Below are 22,288 nucleotides of genomic sequence, written 5' to 3'. Positions count from 1 at the left end.
TCGCTGTGTTCGACATGGCTACAAGTTCCCGGCCATAATCTTGGCTTATGACTGCCACAGTGCACATCTTTCGCTCTTCTTGTTCTGTCAGGGCAAACACTTTTAAAATATTCTGATTTATGACAAACTTTCACCGCCCGTTTGCAACTTTTCGCAGTTGCCATTTGGCACTTTCCACTTTCAAGTCCATGTCCTTGCGTTCATTTCCACCATTTTCTCTGGCTGCCGGCTGCAATTGGTGGCGGAATATAAAAGAAAACTCCGGTCCTCGCGGGATGCGGGCTGCTGATGCTGCTCACTTTGTCAGCCATTTAATTTAGCCACGCTTGCAATTGCAATTGCAATTGCACCAGCAGTGGGGGGAGCGGGAAAAGCTGGGAGTGCCGGGGAAAACTGGAGGAAACAGAGATGCTGGTGGAAGAGTTATAGCGCGAAGTACTGTGTCAAGTGGCATCTTTGCTGTTTTCAAAGTAATTAGTTTGAAGGAAATTACGAGTGCGGATGCCGTCGTGGATCCAGACGTATACTTAAACATAACTTATGGCTGTCCTGCTCGTCCTGCTCGTCCTGGCTTATCGCATTTCCTTTCCGGCTTTTCTCCAAATGCCGTAAGCCGTGCTCCTGCTAATTTGGCCAAATTCGACAGGGCATATCAAATTGCATCGCCTGCTACGGCAATTCGCCATTGATTAAGTGTGCTGCAGGTCAACGTGGAGCTGTCACAAATCACACAGGATACATGGATCCCTAATGAATTCTAGCATTGGCCATCGTATCCAAATGAACAAATGTCTTTGCTGGTGGTGGTGGTGAGCTCTGCAATTGGGGAATTAATTAAAATTTTCTCGTTTGGCATGTTTATGATGGCACTCTCAATTAATTTCAGGGCTCGTTGAGCAGCCCACAATGTAATGTATTGAGGTTACTCTAGGCCGTTCTATTCATCCGGGTTTACACGTGCTGCAGACTGTCAACTACCAGAATATCAGATGGCCGGAATCAAGATTTGCTCGAAAGTCCGACTTGTGCACACTATTGGACTACTTCTTGAAACAATGGTTAGATATTCTAATGAGTTGGCTAATAGCGCATGAACCTTGTCACGTGTGCGCCAATTAATTGGGCCTTGTGTGAATTGCTCAAGTTGCTTTCCATGTCGTTGGGGCAATTAATGCCGTAAATGTGTTTCATTGTCCCGATCATCGAGTTTTCCACTGCCACCAACAGTTGGCCCATTCAGTTTAAGTGTCGATATCTGGGCGCTAATGGTCATTGGCTTAAACAGTGCCCACAAACTGCACTTTCCCTCGAATCGCACGAGTATCTGACTCGCTTCCGGTTGGCCAAACACCTGTATTGCGTTTGAGTGCAGCAATTAGCTAAAAGTAGCGAAAGCACGCACGACTGCACTTTAAAAAATATAGTTTAAGAATATGAGGTTAATTCTATTATATATTTCCTTTTCTAGAGTTAAATTTCCTAGAGATTGTTATACACATTCCTATATCTATACATAGTTTTTGGCTCTCTATTGTGAGTGATTTTGGCTCGACAGTTTGCTTTGATTTTTCGCAGTGTACAAACACACACACGCCTGGGGCAAACAAGTGCGTGTGTGTGTGTGTGCTTCCTTGTTTGCTCGCTTTATTACCGCCTTTGCGCTTTTCATTGCAAACAATTCACGTTTTATTGTTAAATGCGGCGCAGGATAAGGCAGAGAGCATAAAGCACGGCAGCCGCTGCTCATGCTTTGTGGATTTGCCAGTGCGGAGCTTTGCGGAAGCGGAAGTGGCTAGGATCGTAGTGCGGATGGGCTGGATGTGGCCACAGGAACACAGTTTGCAACCGTAGGCTGCTTTGAGGTGGGCCGTGCTTACTTTGCGGCCCAAAAAGTGATATTATGCGGCCCAATTTGCGATTTCTACATATGGCTGGCCGTAAAAACAGAGCATGCCCAAAAATTAAGTATACGCACTTGATGTGACTTAATTTAATGGCTCCATCCCGCTGAGCAATAATTTGTGCTTATGCTGATGGAAAAGTAGTAAAAGCCAAACTACTACCCACAAAGGCCGAGCTCAGTGAGTCACTGCAGGACTTAAATCCGGGGCCAACTGGCTGGGACTCTCAAAGGTAAGTGAAGCAGTAATTGGCACTCTACTTGCCTCTTCATCCCTGCTGTTAAACTCTCATTTACTGACATTGCCTTTGAGCTGAGGGTCCTCAACGGTGATTCCTACATGCCAGCAGGTCCACACTTACTGGTGGCCTCAAGAGCGGATTTAACCGATGTATCCGTGCGAGATACAGTCGGAGTGGACTCGAGAGAAATCGGTAAAGCCGGTGCATATGCCGCCAATGAGTCAATGAGCCGGATTTCTTTGGGGCCAGGGACTCGATCTTCTGGCAAAGATGGCAGGGATGGTCAAGGAGGAAGGCAGTGCCATTCACACCACGTTTGTCTCCGGCAACTTTGGATGTCAGCAAAGTTTCGCATTCTTATCTCAATCTGTAGATGCCAACTTACATGCACAAGCAGCCATTCGTGTCCTTAGTCAGGATATAACCGCCAGGAGCCTGAGCTCCGTTGGAGCATTTGGCGCTTATCGCACATCTCATCCCGAAAATGGTAACCGACACATTTGCACAATTGCTCCTTGAAACTGACACGTCAACCACGTCCAAACGTAAACGTAAGTAAGCACAGGAACTAAAGTCGAATGGGCCACGCCATTCCGAGTGCCAGCGAATGGCTGTATTTCCGCCTAGAGATGGAAACTTTGTGGAGCCGGTGAAAATGTGTCTGCAGCATCTGCATACCACTGAGTTGGCCAATAAATACGATTGAGTTGCATGCCCAATTTAGCGAGAGTTGGCTAGTTCTTACATTTACCATTTAGGAGGAAGATGTAATGTAGTACGACTAGTTGTGAAAGGGTTTTTAAGTTGCATCGAAAAACGAACTTGTTGATTCCCTGCAATAGCTAGCATACCTTTGAAATTGATTTTAAGAGCCAATGGATTCATAAATGTTGTATTTTATGGTTGGACTACATGTTAAATGCGCCCATTTCGTTTAACCCTATTGGTGGGTTCGCTTTGAGTCCTTCGAGTCCTTGCTCTCTTTCCCAGTTCTAAGTGAATTGGCCCGGAATGAACTTACATTAATTTGATTTGCCTAGCAGACTGGTTTGTTTAGCTTGGCTTAGAAGACTGTGGCTGTAGTCCACTGCCAGGATCACGAGCTCATCCCTAATGCAAATGCCCTGCTCGGTCTGCACCTTGGTATCCTGTCGTTGTCGTTTCCTGCTCCTGTCAGCCGGAGACTGGGATCTTTGCACTTGAGGCAGATTTAGTTTATGTGATGGCAACTTTCTAATGCAATTCACGTGTGCACATAAATGCAATTGTGTGGGTGGCCTGTGAGCGAGTGTGTGTGCGAGTGCGTGGCTTCAAGTGTCGGTGAGCATATTACACGTATTCAGAACACTCGAAAACTTTGCCACTTCATATCTGCAATGCTGGGGCATTAAATTCAATGTCCGTTGGAAGTCCATTTGCGTTGAATGGGTGACGGAGTGGGTTCCTTGCCGAGCTCAGAACGCATTTCATATGCAATACCAATATTTACACAAGCTCGGTGCCAGCCAAAATAAAAGCCGGACCCAAATGTGTGCTCAACTGTCCTTCGAATATTTGCGAAACATTTTTGCAGCATATGCCAAACGGATTTGCCTGGAATCTGGGATTAAGTTATAACTGGCCCCAAATATTTGACAGGGCGAGAGTCTAAAACAATAAAAAGCAATTAATATCAACATTTAAAGACAACAGTAAGGCCTTGGGCCTCCTTATCGAGATTTCATGTGGGGGGCAAATATTTCAGACTCCGAGGCAAACACATTTGTTGTTCCCATTTAAGGGCTTCGGGTTCCCAATCGAATTTCTTGATTAAAAATAGCTTGAGTCGAGCTTACGAATGCTTCGGTTCCAAAGAATTAACCATGAATCGCTTATCAAATGGGGACAAGAGCTTCAATAAAATATTCGGAAACTCAGTTTATTTTGAACAGTCACTATTGCTGGTCGACTCTTTCAAATTTCTTATTTATAGATTTATTTTCGATTCGTTTGTTCGCGTCTTTTGGATAATGTGGATCTAAAAAGAATAATGATCATATAATTATATAATTCAAAAGAATAGGGATATGAGTGCGACGCCGATTACCTACGGAAATCCGCCCTCTTATGAGGAGGCAATGGGCTGGATTCCATCAGGATCTGCGGAGCTTAGAGAGGATAGCATTCCGATCCTTGTGCCCCCTCCGCTAAACCGCGAAGTGAATAAGAGCAGCACTTACACCGCTCCAATAATAGTTGTCTGTACCAGAGAACTGCAAGGGTGGCACTTTTTTACCACTCGACTCACACCCTACAATTTTGTGTGCGGGTGCTACCCGCCACGCACATCGCGGGTACTTACAAACACACAGTATAAATCTGAACATGTAGACAAGACACCCCGTTGTGCGCGCACCCGAATCAATACGGTGCTCCGCGTCGCGGGTGCCGATCACACACTGCCTAAAAAGGGATGAGTGAGAAAATCACTTGTGGGTATACCGTTAAACACATGGGTGTTTCCAAAAATACTCGGGTGTTTCCAAAAATACTCGAGTGGTCTCGTAGGTAATCGAGTCACAGACAAGATGCGTAACTCCATGCGTTTTACACTCCATACGTTTACACACTATTCTTTCGGCGTGGCTCTAGACTTTGTCGAATACTTTGTAAAATGCCCTTCATCTTATTATTATATATTATTATTATTAATTATATATATTATATAATATTTTATTATATTATATATTATTAATATAATATATATATATATATATTATATTATATATTATTATATATTATATATATTAATAACGTTATTATTATTTAAATATAGATTATAGTAAAAATAATAGTACATAATGTCACAAAATTCATTTCAAAAATTACTTTATATAAGAATATTTGTCATTAGAGTATTCAGGTAGCGACGTGTGAAAAATAAATAACGGAATGATTCGAAACGGGTGGCACCCTTTGAGTCCATCAAAGACGTGAGCACGAAATTTTTCTTGGGTATTCCCTTTTACCCTTCATTTCTTATACCCGTCACGCTTCCTCCCATACAAATTTTAGGTGTACAAAAAATGACCAGAGAACTGCAGCCCGCATACAAAAAATGACGTGCGGCCGATCGTTGACTGTGCGTCCATTCACCCAAACGGCTCTTGCGCAGCAGGCCTCGGGTGGTTTTTTTACTCGTAACAAAAACACAACGTCGGTAAAACACTCGAGTAGTTTGTGTTGCCGCAAGTAGGGTGTCAAAAAAAACGGGGTGCCTAGAGTACCGAGTGTTTATCGGGTGGACGTAGAGTGCGAGTGGCGGGCTGCAGTTCTCTGGTCTGTACTATTTGCTTAATATCCTTGACAATAATATGGTTGATGTCCTGGATCTATAGAGGGATGTCAGGTTATGAATAAGTTGGAGAATTGAATTAGATGTTCCAGAAAACGAACAAAAATGGAGACACAAATACTTTCAACATTCTGTGCAAAGGCCATGTAAAGTAGTCCATCTGGAAGAAACCAGTAGGATGGAAGGATGTGCATGTGCAGGACTTCTTTATCACATGAATGGATCGATCTAATCTCTTATAAATTGGCTACCTTAAGAAACGTTTATAAGCTGTTCGATTTAATTCGAGTTTACCAAATTACAAAATAATTTTTCAGAAATATACTCGACTCATGATTCATTCGACTTTTTTTTTTAACTTCAGCTTAGCGAGGCCAAATGTACGAGTCTCCGGAGAGCTGTATTTTTCGGCTGTTGCTAGACCGTTTAGGCCATTTTGCTATTGCCCCCATTCCTTGCTTTCTGGCTCAGAGGCAGCTGCTGTTAATAAGGTGTTGAGCAATTTTATTTTATTGGATTCCAGCACCAGGGGCCCACACATATCCGACCGATCCGGAGGAGGCTCCTTTAATTTTAATTGGCTCCACGCCCAGGAGCACGTGTCCTTGCCGCCAGCTTGTTACTCAATTGGCAAGTGGCCGCCACCCAACTCCCCCCTTTCCATTCGGCTTTGTTTTTGGCATATGTGTGATGTAAGTGTGTGTGGAGTTTGCCGCCTTTAGCTGCTTTTTATGCGAAGGCACTTTTTTGAAGGCTTGCCAGGCCGTTAACATGTGCTTATTTAATGCCGAAGAAATTGCCATTGGCATTTATTGCCGTAATTAAGAGATGGAAAAATCCTTGAAATGCTTGGCAACTCGCACTCGCTTTAGACCGGGCTCAAAACAATACAGTTGGCCATCAAAGACCATCGGCTGGTGAATATACGAGTATTTCAGCTCCGTCTGGCTCCGTCCGGCTTCAAGATTGTGCAATTTTCCGGCTGGCGAAAGAAAAGCAATTTGTGTTTTCTGGTAAGTGCCATATTCTTTGTTTGGCAAAGCCAGCCCAATCCCCCTTCTTCCCTGCTCCGTCACTCAATTCGCTTTGAAATTTATGATCCAGTTTCCAGTTGGGGGAAGTTTCACCTCCGACTTTCTGGCGAGCCTGCTTCTGCAACAGGCGTTTAATTAAACGCTCTTAATGGCACAGCCCATGGATTTAATGTGAATTTAAAGCACTTTTAAACACTTAAAGTAGCCCATCATTAGAGTGGTAAACTATGACCACTTGTGCTATTTAAACAAATACGCTTAGCGCAAAAGCTTTGTTATTCAATAAAATCACTTCCAATTTAGTTATCCAGAACTCAATAAATATGCATGCTTAATGTAAAATATCCCATTTTAATTGCACGCATTCGCCGCACATTTCGCAGTAAACGCTCCACATAATTGCTCCTTGCCACTTTCAACGGATTCGAACTGCCATTAAAAAAACACTCAACTGCTTTTGTTTTGCGGGGCAATTAAATGAAAAATAGTGAAAACCCGCCATGGAAAAATGGCCCAAAAAATGGCAGTTCGATATATCGCTGCATTCGCGGCATTGCGCCATTGCGGTGTTAATAAAAGCAAAAAATCTGTTCGCTAGCCAGGCGGAAACTGCCTCGATTACGTCTGCGCTTATGTCAGCGGGTTTTCCAACTTGCCCCTGAATTTTCCGCTTTAAAATCGCGACAGCCATGCGACAGCCGCATATGGTGAAAGTTTAATTAATATTGTCACGTGCTGGAGCTGCGAAGATGAAATTCGTTAGTACATTACACCCAGCAGCACCCGAATATATATATATATAAATATTTTATGTTTATTCTGGCATATCTGATGAGGTGTAATGATTGAAATTCAATTTAAAGAAACTCGGAAAACGTGCCGCGCCCGATGAATTTTCACTTTTCCTGGGCTCTTCGAGTGCTTAACATTCAGTGCACACACACACGCACGCATCCTGGCGGGGATGTCCTTTTTGGGGCTGATAGCACTAAAGTTGTCTGCCTGGCTGCTGAAGTTTAATTTGATACACAAACAGAGAACAAAACAAACCCAAACAAGGCGGCGCACAAACAAAACAACTTCCGATGAGGCCGTAAAACATTTAAATTAACGTCTCCTTCTAAGCAGCGGCGTCCTGGCAAAGGACCAAATATGTGTGCCCGAGTTGAAAAGGCATTCCTGAAATGGCAGACGTAAATGGCAAAAAGGGTCACACGCAGGCATGTCCATAAAGATAAAAACCATAACGTGCTCATAAAGCGCAAAAAGGCGCCAACACTTTCCATCTACTGCCCCCCAGTGATAGACAGATGCACTGGAAAAGATCGGTGGAGCACTTCCCGTCTGACTGATAATTTCGAAGTGATTTAATGACTGACAGAAAGAGTGGCATTTTTTGTTTGAGTGTGGCCTCTGTAGCATACTCACCCCGCAATGCATGTCGAGTTGGTACCCCGGTGCGTATACTTAATGAAGTTGCTAGGAGATAAACAAATCGTTTTTGTGCCGAAATTCCAGCGCCGTGACAAAGGAAAGACTGCTTTTAGGTGTACATTCAGTAGAGTCGCCATTTATTGGATTGCTTTAAACAAACGCATTTAATGCACATATTTTCCAACTCAATAACATCAACGCTTAACTACAGTACGTAAATATAGTACACGCAATTGTTGTTCGGGCCTTTTCAAGCGACAACGCAGATTTCGCAAATGTCATTTCGATCCGTGATGCAGATGGGATTTCGGTTCGGCAAAGGGTATTTATTGATAATGAAGTATTGATAATAGTGTAGCTAGGTGTGGGACATCTAGTTAATGCTTAATTGTAGCTACAATTATTTACTCACTATATTAGTTGGAAGGTGTGAGCGTGTTGTGTGAGTTTGGAGTTTGTCGGAGATATGTGTATTGTACAGCTCACATCAACACATTTTATTTAATTTATGATTACCTATATTACAGAGTGGCCATTATGCAATGAACAGTGTGTGCATGTGGTTGGGCTCCCATTTTGAATAGATCAGATCGGCACTTAAACATGGCTTAATATAGTAAATATAACAGCAAATGCATTATGAGTGCGCAAATCATTTCCATTGGAAATGACTCGCTGCGATTTTCAATTAGTAAGCAATTTAGATTTAATTATCTACACACATGAAATGTAAATTTTATTAATATTCCATCGAAAGCACATGACTTTCAGCGAACTGCATTGTTGACTTTCGGGTCTGCGGTGCGTGCCAAATTCAATAAATTCACAACATTCGGGGCTCATTATAGTTGCAAATCATTTTGCTTAGCAATGCAAATCGCAGACGCCTTCGCTTTCGCTGAAATCGCGTGTTTTCCACTCCGACTTATGCCTACATTTAGCTAAATCAATCAGTTATCTAGTTAGTTGTACAAATATAATTTAGTAAAGTCTTTGATAATTCAACTGGCCTAAGCATAAAACAATTTCGATTGCCGCCAGCCAATGCAAAATCTGTTCGGCAATTGCATTTCCACCAACATTTCCTCCAACAATTTAATTATTTCGGGTTGCAATGGCGAAGTGACTTCCAAAACCATGACCCTCCAACATCTCATATAAATCTAGAACAGAATTCAAATGGGAAATCACGGACCTTCGCCGAACAGCTCTGCATTGCTGGCCAAGATTCATTCGCTCTACACGGAAACCTCTTTGGTGTACTTGGACCGATCGTTGAGGTCCAAGACCAGCTTGTCTGGCCGCTTGGGTCGAGTGGTGCCTCCACTGCCGCTGGTCGAGTTGTTCGAGTTGTTGGACACATTGCCCAGGGAGGGAGCCGCCACGGGCTCGTTCAGCTGGACGGCCAGCTCCTCGGGTGCACTGGAGTACAGGACTATGTCGTCCGTGGAGTGGGCCGCCTTGGTCCTCGCCTCGGCCTCGGTCTCGACCTCGGCGGCGGTGGTGCGGTCCAGGAGCTCGGTGCTGCGGGATTGGATGGGCAGTTGGCCAGCCGGCTGCTGGCCCAGCTGGGGATTCTCCTGGGCCTGGGAGTAGCTGCCGCTGCGTCGGCGGCCCGTTAGCTTGTACTTACTTCTACAGTTATCACAAATTTGATACGAAATGCTGAGCTCGGCCTCCAGCAGGTTGCGTGGAGCCCGCTTGCAGCTGGTCGGCGGCGTATTGGTGGCCGCCGTTCGCACCGTGGGCCGCCGCTGGCGCTGGCCCACCTCCTGGTCGAGGTCCTCCGACTGGGAGCACATGCACTCCAGCTTGATGTTGGCGAAGCTCAGGCTGCCCTCCTCCTTCGGCGAGCCGAGATGGTCGCAGGCGCTGCGCGGCGGACAGCAGTAGTAGTGCTCCTTGGACGCGTCCAGGCAGCGACTGCAGATGATGTGGCCATCGGCCGTCCGCCGCAGCAGCTGCTCCCGGAAGTCGTCGCCACTGAGCTCCGTGTTCACGGCCCGCTCCTCGTACGCCGCCGACGGGGGCGTCGAGCTGGGCGGCGTTTCCAGCACCATGGTGGGAATAGAGGCCCGGCCACTCCCCCGCCCTCCGTTGGAGTTGTTGTTCTGCTGGCTGTACTTCTGCATTTCCACGTTCAGGGCGAGCAGGGGCAGTGCGCTCTGGCGGTTGGCGGCCGAGTGGCCTTGGGCAGTGGCGCCCGCCGCCGCCGCCACCACCATCAGGCCACCGGGAGTCTTCAGGCCGTCCAGCAGGCTGGAGATCGTCATCACCGCCACGCCCTTGGGCGGAGCCATCTCCTGGATGCGCTGCAGCTGCATGCTCAGCTGGCGGATCTCCTCCAGCGCCTCCTGGTCGGACAGCTTGGTTTCTGGGCGGGCAGCAGGGGTGGGTTTGGATAAAAGTAGAAATTTAGTGATTTAAATGGCTTAAGCTTATGACTTTGTTAATACGTATACGTAAGAAGGTTTAAGGTAGCTTTAAATTATGATATTGTTTCAAGACACCCATAAATACTGGTTATTTTATTTTGCTTTGGGATTGTGAAATCGAATTCATGATTGTTCTGTACACAGAATAAAAAATCAAGATATAGAATGTGTATCTATTTAATTTTTTGGATTTTTATGTGTGGCTTTATAGATAGGGTCACCCCCAAATTGGACAGTTAAAGTAAGGTCAGCAATTTAAAGATTGGTAGTTGGGAGTCAGTGGTCCTTGGTATTCTGGCCGCCCAAGGGCTAACCAGAAATCGCAACAAATGTACAGGAGATACGATCTGCTGTGGAAGTGAAAGCTGTTTTCATGGCGCGCTAAAAAGCGAGGCTCCTGCTTTCCGCTGCCAACTTTTGCACTAAAAAGTTGCGCGTCCATGTCAAAAGTTTCGCACTCCCCAAACCCCCAAAAGCGACCCCACATTTAAATGCGTAATGTTTGTACCGTCTGCGGAAGTGGAAGCGAGAGTGAAAGTGGGAATGTGGGGCGAAAGTTGGACCCTGTTGTGGTTTTCAGTGCGGCTTGGCGGAGTGGCAGACTTCCTCTTCGCTGGCGGAATGATAAATGGCCATTCAATTCGGTTGAAAGCCTGTCGGTATGATTTAAGCCAAGTCCACTCAGAAGATATCAAGTTTCAAATAATAGGGGAAAAACAAACAAGATTTCAAGCGTAAGGAAACATGCTGTGGCTCCAAAATGGAGGAAGGATTTCAACCGGCTTGTGACCCTTCTTTCCGTTAAGTGTATTAAAAACAGACGCTTTTTTTCCCCACTGCCCGATGAATTTAGATTTATGGCTGTGAAATTAAGCGAGCGGAGCAGTCGAGGCTGGCCAAAATTGAATTTATTATGTGTGCCCCTCTTAGTATGCAACACGATATTCCTTTTGCGCTCGCGAGTTATTTAAAATGCGCCACACAGATACACCCCGCATATGTGTGTGAGTGTGTGGGTGGACGGTTGAGTGTTTGCTACTTTGTGATTGTTCAATTTAAATATGCAAATTGAGAGCCGCTTAAAAACACGCCCAGCAAAAAGCAGCGACAAGGCCGAGCGGCCCGAACAAAAAAATGTAAATTTAACGCACAATTTACGCAGCCACAAAAATGCGCTACGTTTTGTTTCGAAATAGAAATGCGGGTTATAAAAAATTAAATAAAAACCTCTTCGCCGCACTGAGAGCCCGTAAAGCATTAAAACATAAACCGTGGCTCCCTGGCAATAAACTCCTGGAATTAAAAAGGCTCGCCATCAAACCGAATAGTCAACAATGGCAGCCAAAAAGGCATAATGGCCAAGAGGAGCCAGCTCCTGAAATTACCAACGAGTATCTTCTATTTTGCTCTCCTGCCATTCAGATTAAATTCCATTTTGCGCCAGGATGTGCATTAATTTATGCAGTTCAAGCGAATGCAAATATAAACATGGCTCTTTTTCATTGGGCCTCTTAAATGGAATAATAAATCGCGACTGCCAATGACTAGAGCTTCTTTGAAATATTTATGCAAGCCATATTTATCACAAACTCAGTATAAACATGCGTCGATAAACAAACGCAATAATAGTATTTATTTAAACTTTTTCCCCATTAAAACCGCTCCTACTTCCCGGGATTCTTCCAATATGCAATTAATCGAAAACTCGCTGCTTATGGCGAAGTTAGCCCCTGGTTACAACTTAATTTCTAATCAAAAGTTATTGGCTGCGTTGCCGTGGCATCCGTGCAATATCGTAGTTCAATTACAGACTCTTCACAGCCTTAAAGTTTTCCCACGCAAATGGAAATTCCCCGGCAGCCAGAAACGTGAGTCCACCCGCCATCCGGTTGGGATGGCTGGGCTGGTCTGCTCGGCTGCCTCATGGGTGTGCTCGTGGTGGCCAGGCCAAGCCCTCCGGGGGAGTTCACATAGTTGTTTATACATCAAAGCCAGCGAAGCGGTAAACAAATATGGCGTCGGCGGCAACTTGGCGGAAGTTTGTGCTCCGGAGCTCTTTCCTTCCGTGGGAACACCTACACACACACGGACACACTGCCACACTGCCACACATACGTGCATGAATCGCGGGTTAACCGCAGCTAAGATTGCTCTGAAGGATCTTCGGCGCAGGAGCGGCCCATAAATCAGCATCCCGGGCTGTCAACTGGATGTGGCATGGCTCATGTCTAGACAGCTCCGATAAGCGTGCCCCTGACGCCGCCTGTCCCGCTCATTTTTTAATTTGCCAAATAATACGCCATAAATAACAGTCGACTCGGGAGAAGACTTTATCGACGCTACACTGTGGGAAAAAGTCTCAGTTTCGAAAGGGAGTTACCTATGAAGGAAAATCAGCAAAACGAGATACCTATAGTATATTTTTGCAGATTTAAATCTTTCTAAATAATCGAGAAACTTGGAAAAAGGAATTTATGCAATGAATTTTACATGAACTAACTTCGCGTTTCTTTCTGTGTACCTGAGTACACTGCTTTCCCTCCGCAGATCGTTTGTCAAGTGGACACTGTCGTTTGTCATAAGCGTCGATACGCCGGGACCATTAGGACAAATGGGGCAATTGTCCGCTATCGCCGGACGAGCACTGGCACTCCACTAGACTCACCTGCTGCCACCGGGACCGTGGAAGTGGTCACCGAACTGGGATTGGCGAAGGTGCGCACCTGGGGACGAAAATTGAATTTGGCCCCCGACGCCTTGGTGCCCATGCCGATGTTCTCCTGGTGCGACTTGCCGCTGCGCAGCACGATGTACACCTGCGTCAAAGTGGGTATCTAGTATCACGGAATGGCCGGAACGGTGGGGCAGGACTCCGCTACTCACCTTGCTGCCGAAGATGAGGGCCAGGAGCAGGGTCACCGTCAGCTGGGTGTGGCAGAAGAAGATGATGTACAGCAAGTCCGGATTGGCAGGCGACTGCAGGAAGAGCCTGGATGCGGAGGAGTAAATCAAATAGATGTACCAATTAGGAAGGATTGGCTTGAGTCAGGAGGCATATCTGCTTGCCACTAATACGGGGAAATCAACTAAAGGATCTGAAGCATGCTTTCAGGCCAAAGGAAATCTCAACGCATATTTCTGCTGAAATCAGCTATGCTCGATTCAAAGAACTTGTTGAAGAGCAAGGAGATGTGGACTACTTACATGGACACGTTGAGGAAGCAGGTGAGCAGGAACTCATTGTAGATGGCCATCGAGATGAAGCGGCTCTCGTTGAACTCCGACGGCGCCTTCCGCACCATGATGCACAGGCGGACGCCCCAGGCCAGGAACAGGACCTCCACTGGAAAGGAATGGAATCGGAGCGAAGGGATTAGACCCATTGTGCACTTCGCAGGCTGCCCAGCTTCACTTTGAAGTTTAATTACCAAAACCGCAGCACAGTTGGCCGCGACTGAGCTCTGAATATCATTAGATGCGAAAAGAGTGAATATACAATTTCATGGCTGCCGGGCTTCGTTTTCTATTGGCCGCAACTATGGAAATGCATGTTGCCGCAGCCAAAGTAGTTTTTTATTTCATTTTTTTCTTTTTTGGGGAAATGTTCAACATGCAATTATAAATGTAATACGAGCTTTGGCGTGTAGCCAAGTCAAATGAAGTTACTTAGCAGCTGGCTGCTGCCAAAGTGCGTGATGAACGCGAGAAGCAGCGATAATTGCTGTGTGCGTGTGTGGCACAAAAAAGAGCAGTTGCACAGTTGCACAGTTGCACGGATACACAGTTGCACGGATGCCCGGATGCACAGATGCAGATAGAAGCACCCGGGTCCTTTCTGAACTTTTTTAATTAAGCGCCCTGGTAAGTGGGACGCAGTTATCCCCGGCAAATCCGCTCCTGCGCAGCTCCAACTCAACTTATGCCACGGACCTGTGTCGCCAGTCAGTTGGTTAAACGGAAAAATCACTTTTGTGCCCTTTAGGGTGGACCGTATTGCGGCTGAAAGTCGTGAGTCTACTTCCACTTCCTACAACTTCCACTGATTCGCTTTATTTGTTTTAGTGGGAAAACCCATTTCAAACGCAATTTATAACAAGTGAAATAAATTTAAGAAGGATATACCCAAAGGATATACCCTAGTTCGGATGACTAAGTGACCCACACACAGATTAATAAACTAAGAAAGTAGTTTAGCTTAAATTCGCTTAGGAGACCGTCCACTCTAAAACCCATGATAGCCAGGCATTTGACTTCTGAGAGCAGAGCAAGTGAGCTACGAAGTCGTGAAAAAAGGGGAAAATATTGATGTGTGTGCAATGCTAACAGGAGCAGCAGGTGTTCGACCCACTGTGCCGGTTGGCCAGACAACGATTTCATGCTGCTGCACTTTCGCATTTTCCATTTCTTCTCTGGCTTTTTTCCTTTTTTACTGGTGCATATGCGTTATGAGAACATAGTGGCTTTTTTCCATTTGCAAGAGACAGAGCTCGCTTTAAGTGGCCTTTGCGATGGCAAAGCAACTTAGTTCGAGCCAAATTGTTCTACGTATTGCCAACTTACTCGAGGTGAACGTGTAGTCCCACCAGTCGGTCTTGCAGAGAAACGCCTTCAGGTCGTCGGCGGTGCGTCCCACCACCACGTCCGGCGGAGAGACGAGTGTCCTGACCAGCAGGCAGGTTCCGATGGCTCCGCAGATGATGCCCAGTCTCTTGAGCAGGGCGGCATCCGTGATCTTCACAGCCTTCGCAGATCGAACGCGGAAAATCACCGATATCCTGTGGTCGTTATACCCAAAATTTTACTCAAATATCCTGAAGAAGGCACTGCACATCCTTACCGCCAGGTCTTCAGCATCAGAGCTCCGTAGGTCAGGGAAAAGCCAATCTCACGCAGCCAAATGCGCGCCGTGCAGGTGTAGAGGTTGGGATTCGGATACATCACAATGTTCTGCAGATAGATACATTAGCTTTAATAGGTGCCTTCTGCCCAGAATGCCTAGGAAATCAATAATATCGCCACCTATTTCCCCGACACTTTGGTTCCTTTGGAAAAGTACTAGGTGGTACTTTTCCGGATGATTCTTCAAAACATAAGTGCAAGCTAGCGTTTGTCATTCAAGCCGCAGTTCACGAAAAACCCAAGCCATCAAACCAGAAAGCCAAGTGTGACAATAGGCCAACATTGATGAAGCGGGCTATCAGGACAATAGGTTATTCGGGGGATCTATATTGGCTTCTATTTTCGGCTGCCTTCACGCCTTGCACATATTAAAAAATCATAAAGCAAACTGTGCTGACAGGCCTCCTCGTCCTGACCCCCAGGACTCGTGCTTATCCCCATTCTCAGCCTCATCCTGCTCGCATCCTCCCACGCCTTTGTGTGGTCGTCAAGAGATACTCATGGCGGCCAAATAAATCTGCCACACATAAATAAATGCTGGGACAGGCACTCGCAGGATGTTCGATGAACTGCCGCTTAAAGTTGTTTATTTGGCCGGCATGCCATTAGTTTCCTTCGCCAACCATAAATCAATCAAATTAAATTGTGTAGAAATCGATGGGCTTGGGGTTCGAGTGCTCTGTTTGCCGAGCGCTTTTCTATCTCATTTTTCACCGAATGCAAATTACGTGGCTATTTATGGCTTCGAGCGCCGAATGGCTTCATTGAGTTGTAATAATGTTCGACAGAGCCGCTTGTAAGCCCCCGGAAAATGTTTCAGATGCATTCGATGACTCTTAATTAATTCGAATTGCAGTGAAAGCAGGCGCTTGCTATTGATTATGCCACTCAATTGAAACTGAATTGCTAAGTTATTGTGTATGCAGGCGATTGACTAATGGAAAACACCATCCATTACTTACCGTGCAGTAGATGAAGAACGCTCCCAAGGCGATGACCCGCAACAAAGCCGGACTGGCGGCCCTCACCACCTGGAAAATGGAAAAACGGGAGAACAGGACAAGAGGACATTTCCAATTAAGTACTTGCTGGCTGAAAGTTTGCGAATTTAAATTGAAATCGTTTAATCCGCACGATTGCCCAAGGACGCAAGGAAATCTCTACAGGACCCGAACTCTCCAAGTTGGACCCGCACTTGGCAGGATGTCGGATGTCGGGCGGCATGTTTAGCGCCATTTAATTAGTTTGGGCACACACACACACCATCTCGCGCCCATTGGGGACTTCCCCGGAGACACAAATGCGACAGAATCGCATTACGAATGAAAACAGTTTAGTTGGCTAGTTGCCTTGGGAGGCGGACAAGTGGAACGGGCTGGGGAATGGGCAAGGGGACCCATGGAGCTGGGTATAGCAAGATGGAGGGATGTGGCGATGTCGGACAGACAGCACACAAATGTCAGACTGCGACAAGGGAACTGAATAACTCACTTGCCGCACCCAACATGTATTCACTGGGTGCAAAAAAATATGATTATAAATATGGTTCAAACATAAATCAGCGATGTAAGCGTGTGGTATAAATTCAGATACTCATAATGCTCCCTCAATAAATTGTAGAATAAATATCGTTTATCAAAAGATATTTCATCCTAACTGCGAGATTGTTTTCAGTGCATATATATTACATCCGCTGTGGACGGGAAAAATGCGAGTGTCTGAAATCCGAACACCAGAGACAATTGGACGCCGTCAGCTGGACTTGTTCTCTGGTCTAATGAGTGACCGAACGACACTCGAGATGGGAGGTCCTGGACCTACGCTACTCCCACTTACGCCCACTTCTGCCGGCAGGAAGCAGCAGGATGTGGGCGTGACCGGCTGTGCGAATGTTTGCACTTCCGCTTATGCGCGACTATATCCGCTGTCCTGTTGGCCTGTTGCCGCCTGTCATCGGGCTGCTAGCTGCTAGCTGCCAGGATGCCCGACATCCTGACCATCCTGAGCGTGCTGCACGTTCAAAATTAACTCGATTCTAACAATGGTAAGCCGCTTAGCGGCTGAATGATGACAGCAGCTTAGGTTGGCCCGCTCGGGATCAGCGCTATTTGACAGTGCGCACCGATGGACGCAACAACACAGTAAGCAAGTGAAAATAAAATATGGATGGACCGGTTGCGACTGGCCGGGGATAATGCCATTATGATGGCTTTACAATTCGGTGCGGATTTCAGAAGATTCACCAGGGCTCTCAATTCCACAACTGTGACTCGGAAAGGAGCTTTGCAGCTTGCGAGTTTTAGCAAGCAGATTAGGATGCTTTCACCTCGTAGGGAAATTGTTATTTTGCTGACCAATTAGTTTCTGAACATCAGATTCTGTTTGTAGATGGCCAAAGTGAAATGAATTAGAAAAACGTTGAATCTCCTCCTCTCAAGACATAATGCAAATAAATCCCTGCTGAAAGCACTTATAAAGCGGCTGTCTTAAAGTCTTCTAGCCTGCTTCAACTTTAAAATAAACTTAATGGCTAATTGAAACTGGGAGATCTGTTTAGATGAAGTCAGGCACAGCCTGGCTGCCCACAGATATCCTACTTAGAGGACTCCCTCACAGGACTCACCTTAACCTGCTGGTAGCGGAAGGTGAACCAGGCGGCCGGGGGCAGGAGTCCAATCACGATGCAGGCCAGCGCCAGGATGCTGGTGCGCATTGGCCAGTTGAGGGCGGCGATGCAGGGCGAGGAGTCCTCGCAGGAGTCACAGCCCTCGGCGCAGGGCAGGCACTCGTACTCGCTGTTGCTGTTGTACGTGGAGTTCTTGCCCTAATACATATTTAATGAGAATAAGGCTCTTACGGCGGCCACTTGACGCGGCACCTCCCATTCGCCATCCGCCATCCGACTTACCAGCATCAGCTTCTCGTACTCCTCCTCCAGGAGGCTGCCGTTGAAGAACTTGTGCTGCGAGACGATGTCCGGGAAGTAGAATCCCTTGCGGCACAGACATTTGTAGGAGCCGCGCCGGAAGCCCAATCCCATGATGGCCTCGCACTGCGAACGGCAAATGGAAGACGGGGGAATGGAAATGAAAATTAAGTGCTGACTGCGACGAATTTGGGTGTCTACACAGCGAGGAATTCGTTGTCCCCATCTGGCTAGCATTTGTTTTTGCCGCAATAAAATTATGTCTCAGGCACTTAAGTGTCTGAGTTGACTTTTCTTGGAACTTCTTTGCGCAGAAATTGTAGCAAAGTTGTTAACCATTTCTGCAAAAAGCCACTGCGTACTATTAGCGTACTTTAAATGTTACTCGGAAATATTCTGTTGTCTCATCAATATGAGATTTCACTTCCACGGTGGCTCCATTAAGCCCACGCACCAAAATTCAAATTGTGTTGGAAAATTTCTTACGAAGTGCTTAAGAGTACGCAGTGCTGTGTATGGAATGGGCTATGAGCTAGCCACTTTGCCCCCACATTTCTCTCTGTGTAGCCGGACTGACTCTCACCATGGTGGTGCGCTGCTTGCACTTGTCCGTGCCGGCGAAGATGTTCAGCGGTCGCTTGGTGCCCGGCGTGTGGCGCTGCGGACACTGGTCGATGTCCACGCGGCGCAAGTCGATGTCGATGCCAGATGTGCCCCTGCGGGAAGGAAAAGCGGGTAGTCAGCAGAAGGCGTTAAAAGTTTATGTTATTAATTTGTCAGCTTAACAATCAACTGGGCGGCACTTAAGCCAAATGGCGCCATTTATAACTGGATTCAATAAGACCGGTGCACCGACAGCCATGGATATTTATGGACATGGTCGGGTGTCCAGTTGCCAGTTGAACGGCCAGTCCTCAGCGATAACAAACAATAAATTCCCGCTCTGATTGTGCATATGTCTTAGGCTCGGTAGAGCCTACAAAAGGATAAAGGACACGCGTGTTTGGTTCCGGCTTCCGAAGTCCGGAAAAAATAGCAGAAAATTATTTTCTTGCTGTCGTTGACGGGCTATGGGAATGGGAATCGGAATGGGTGTGGTATGGGTTGGCCTTGTCGTTTTACAAAGACATAAAGCCATGAAAAGGGTGCACTAAGCCGTCGACCCCTCGCCGGCTAGTTGGAATCCCATATCCTGCGTGTATGCCTTCGCAAAGGTCGCCCCCGGCAATGGGCAGCCACCCAATTACACGCATACCTAAGCAAAATCCTGGACGGAGGCAGCTGGAGGCTCCCGGCCGGAACACATGTAGAATTTTACGCATAATCTCGGCCTGCCTACTCGTCCGCATTTTCACGCCGGAGCTGTGGCCAAAGCCTCGTCCTTTCTCCGGCTTTCCTTGCCCGTCAGCCGGGGAAAGTTTTCTTGCGGCATCTGCCTTCAAGGTCTTTAAAGTTGCAGGAATTTCTTATGGGTTTTCAATGAAATATAAATTGGATATTCAATGTTGCAGTATGTCTGCACTTGACTGTTTGGCCATTGAATTGCAGCGCACTCAGATGATAAAAGACGTTCTGGGAAACTTAATTTGCTTACTAGTATTATCTTTGTTTGAAAAACAATAAATCTCTTGTGGACTGGAACGAAATAAGCTTGAATGCGTTCACACGCTCGTCATAGAAACCTCCACAAGCTCACTTTTAAATTGAAAAATATAATGGACCCCAATTATTGAGAAGCGGGGTTTTTTCGGCAAGGGTGATTTCCATTTCGTTGGTTCAAAGAGAAAGTTTCACATGAACTTTCGTCTTCGTTTTCTTTTCAATAACCCGACTTTCTCCAAGCCCACCCACCGTCGGCCATAATGTGCTTGTCCCGGCCATATCCGGTGGCCATATCCCAGGGATCGGGTGAGGATGGGATGGGATTCGAATGGCCGGGATCGGAGTACCGGATCCGGGACTGCAGACGTTCGGTTCGTGATGGTGCCTGCTGTCAGTTAATATTGACATATCAGTTTGTATTTATTTGATTGTTTCTGACAACTTATTGATTGCGAAATTCGGGAAAAGGGACCGCTGGGAAATGCACAGCGGCGGGACTGGCTGCACAATGGCCATATTACATTATCGTAATGATTATGTTAATTCCCAGGCAGTTGATCCCGACGCCTTTGTGTCCAGCAACCCGACTGACTGGGCGGCCAGTTTGCCTCGTCCTTTGCCGCATTATTGGGGCCAAGTTCGAAAGGATGTGTGTTGTGTGTCCGTGTGTTATTCCCCATTTCTTATTTGCCTTTGCCCAATGCCATTTATTTGCTGTGGTTTCATTTTCCCTACTCATGCCTTCGCCGCCCTTTGTCTGTCTGGCTGGCTTTGTTGTTGACAGTTTTTGAAGATAATTTGTAAACGGATATTAGAAAATAAGCTGATTGAGCCGACCGAACGAGTTTGTCCTGCTTCCGTGCCACAAATAAATAGACATAGATATAGATTGAGATACACGTGTGTGTGTGTGTGCCTTATTGATTTATTAGTTTGCGCCTCGGGCTGTCGGCCGATGCCTGCTGATGTGACAATGTTTGCCTATCTGGCGGATACTTGATTTATATGACAAACGCCTTTTCGGACAACTCGGCCTAATGCCTACAAATGAGCCATAATCGACGTAGAGTCTGAGGCCAAAATTGCTAATGGGTTCGCCCAGGCCTGTTGAATTCAAATTAACTGTGACATTTTGCCAGCATATTGACTTAAATTGGTACATCATATAATGGGTTTTGATTAAATCCAGCTTCGAGTGCACTTTAAGGATGGGATAACATGGAATCACAGCACTTTCGGCGCTGGATTAGGGACTCGGGGGAGTGCAACTTGTGATGCGGAGCACGTGCAACAAACACGCACTACGTGAGTAAGTGAAATGCATCTGTAGAGCTTTTCTTGCCGGGACTCCCGTCCACATTCTCCCTATTCCCTATCTATATATGTCTAACATCCTAATACCCGCCATACATGCACGTGCCAGCTATTTAAAACTGGCGACAGCAGTGTTCCCTGGTTGCTCCATTTGCGAGTTCATAAAGATGGTGGTGTTCAGTGCCGCGTAACCAAAATATGGCATCAACTTTATTGCTGGCAACGTAATACGATGTACCATCACAGGCAGCCAAACCCAGACCCAAGCGAACCAAAACCTATCCACCATTACGCATACCGTTTTGTTGCCAGTTTGTAAACAACTCATCTGCTGTACCAGCGCCACATTACGTATACGCCATGCGTGCCCAATTTTCGGTCGTGGCTGCTAATGCACATAATCAGGTTTGTAGTTTGCACCTCGCCGGCACAGTGAGCAGTGGTCTGTTGGCACAATCAGTGATGGCAGATTGCCACTTCAAAAATGCGAAATCAAGAAGTTTTCAGATAGAATTGACATTTAGAAGTACCATTTAGAATAAAAAGAAAAGGACATACTACTCTGTATATTAGGGTTTTGTTTGAATCATTGTGATTCTTATTAAGTTTCTATACTTTCAATTTCCACTTAGGAACTTATCTGATGATTACTTCAATTTTCTACCATGTCTTCCAATTAGCAAAGATACAATCGCATTTTGACTTTGAAGAGTTTCTGCTAACTGGCCGGAAAATGGACATGGAAAATGGTGACAACTCTGAGCAAAGCTCTTAATCTCCCATATTTGCCAGCCAGCTAGGCGGCCTTCATTTACAAACTAATTTAAAATACGGCCCGATGACAGGACCAAAATGGATGTCAAACCTTTCTGGGCGGTCGAGCGGCGTTGAAATATGGCTTAAAGCGAGGCCACATTAAAGCCAACAAATGGGTGAGACGAAATTCTGGCTGCCAATACCTGGCTACGCAGATCTTTGGGCAACCACACTTGGCTCTCTGGAATTCAGTGGCTTGCACATGCAAATCCATAATCAGGCACACATTCAGTCCCGGCTGCCGACTTACAAAGGCTGGCTTATTGCCTGATATTTGATATTTCCGTTTCCGTTTGCATCATTATGCTGAGTCCCCAAGAAACGGGTGGATGGTGGGTGGTGGGGGGTGGAG

General features: G+C 46.2%; 1 protein-coding gene across 1 annotated transcript in view; it reads right to left on the bottom strand.

Annotated features, from left to right (window-relative positions):
• Positions 1–8,051: 8,051 nt before the first annotated feature.
• LOC6735883 overlaps positions 8,052–22,288 on the bottom strand; it is a 48,095-nt gene continuing 33,858 nt past the window's right edge. Inside the window, exons 5-14 of the mRNA XM_016168810.3 lie at positions 18,788–18,920; positions 18,187–18,330; positions 17,902–18,102; positions 16,241–16,309; positions 15,217–15,326; positions 14,940–15,154; positions 13,584–13,722; positions 13,263–13,368; positions 13,045–13,195; positions 8,052–10,318 (exon numbers count right to left, since the gene is read on the bottom strand). Of these exons, the coding sequence (XP_016029240.1) occupies positions 9,183–10,318; positions 13,045–13,195; positions 13,263–13,368; positions 13,584–13,722; positions 14,940–15,154; positions 15,217–15,326; positions 16,241–16,309; positions 17,902–18,102; positions 18,187–18,330; positions 18,788–18,920 (2,404 nt within the window). The 3' untranslated portion in view covers positions 8,052–9,182. The remainder of the gene's footprint in view (positions 10,319–13,044; positions 13,196–13,262; positions 13,369–13,583; positions 13,723–14,939; positions 15,155–15,216; positions 15,327–16,240; positions 16,310–17,901; positions 18,103–18,186; positions 18,331–18,787; positions 18,921–22,288) is intronic.

Source organism: Drosophila simulans, chromosome 2R (genome assembly GCF_016746395.2).
Source record: "Drosophila simulans strain w501 chromosome 2R, Prin_Dsim_3.1, whole genome shotgun sequence".
NCBI classification, from domain to species: domain Eukaryota; kingdom Metazoa; phylum Arthropoda; class Insecta; order Diptera; family Drosophilidae; genus Drosophila; species Drosophila simulans.
The sequence above is the reverse complement of the archived record's forward strand: the minus strand, read 5'-3'. Positions and strand labels throughout refer to the sequence as shown.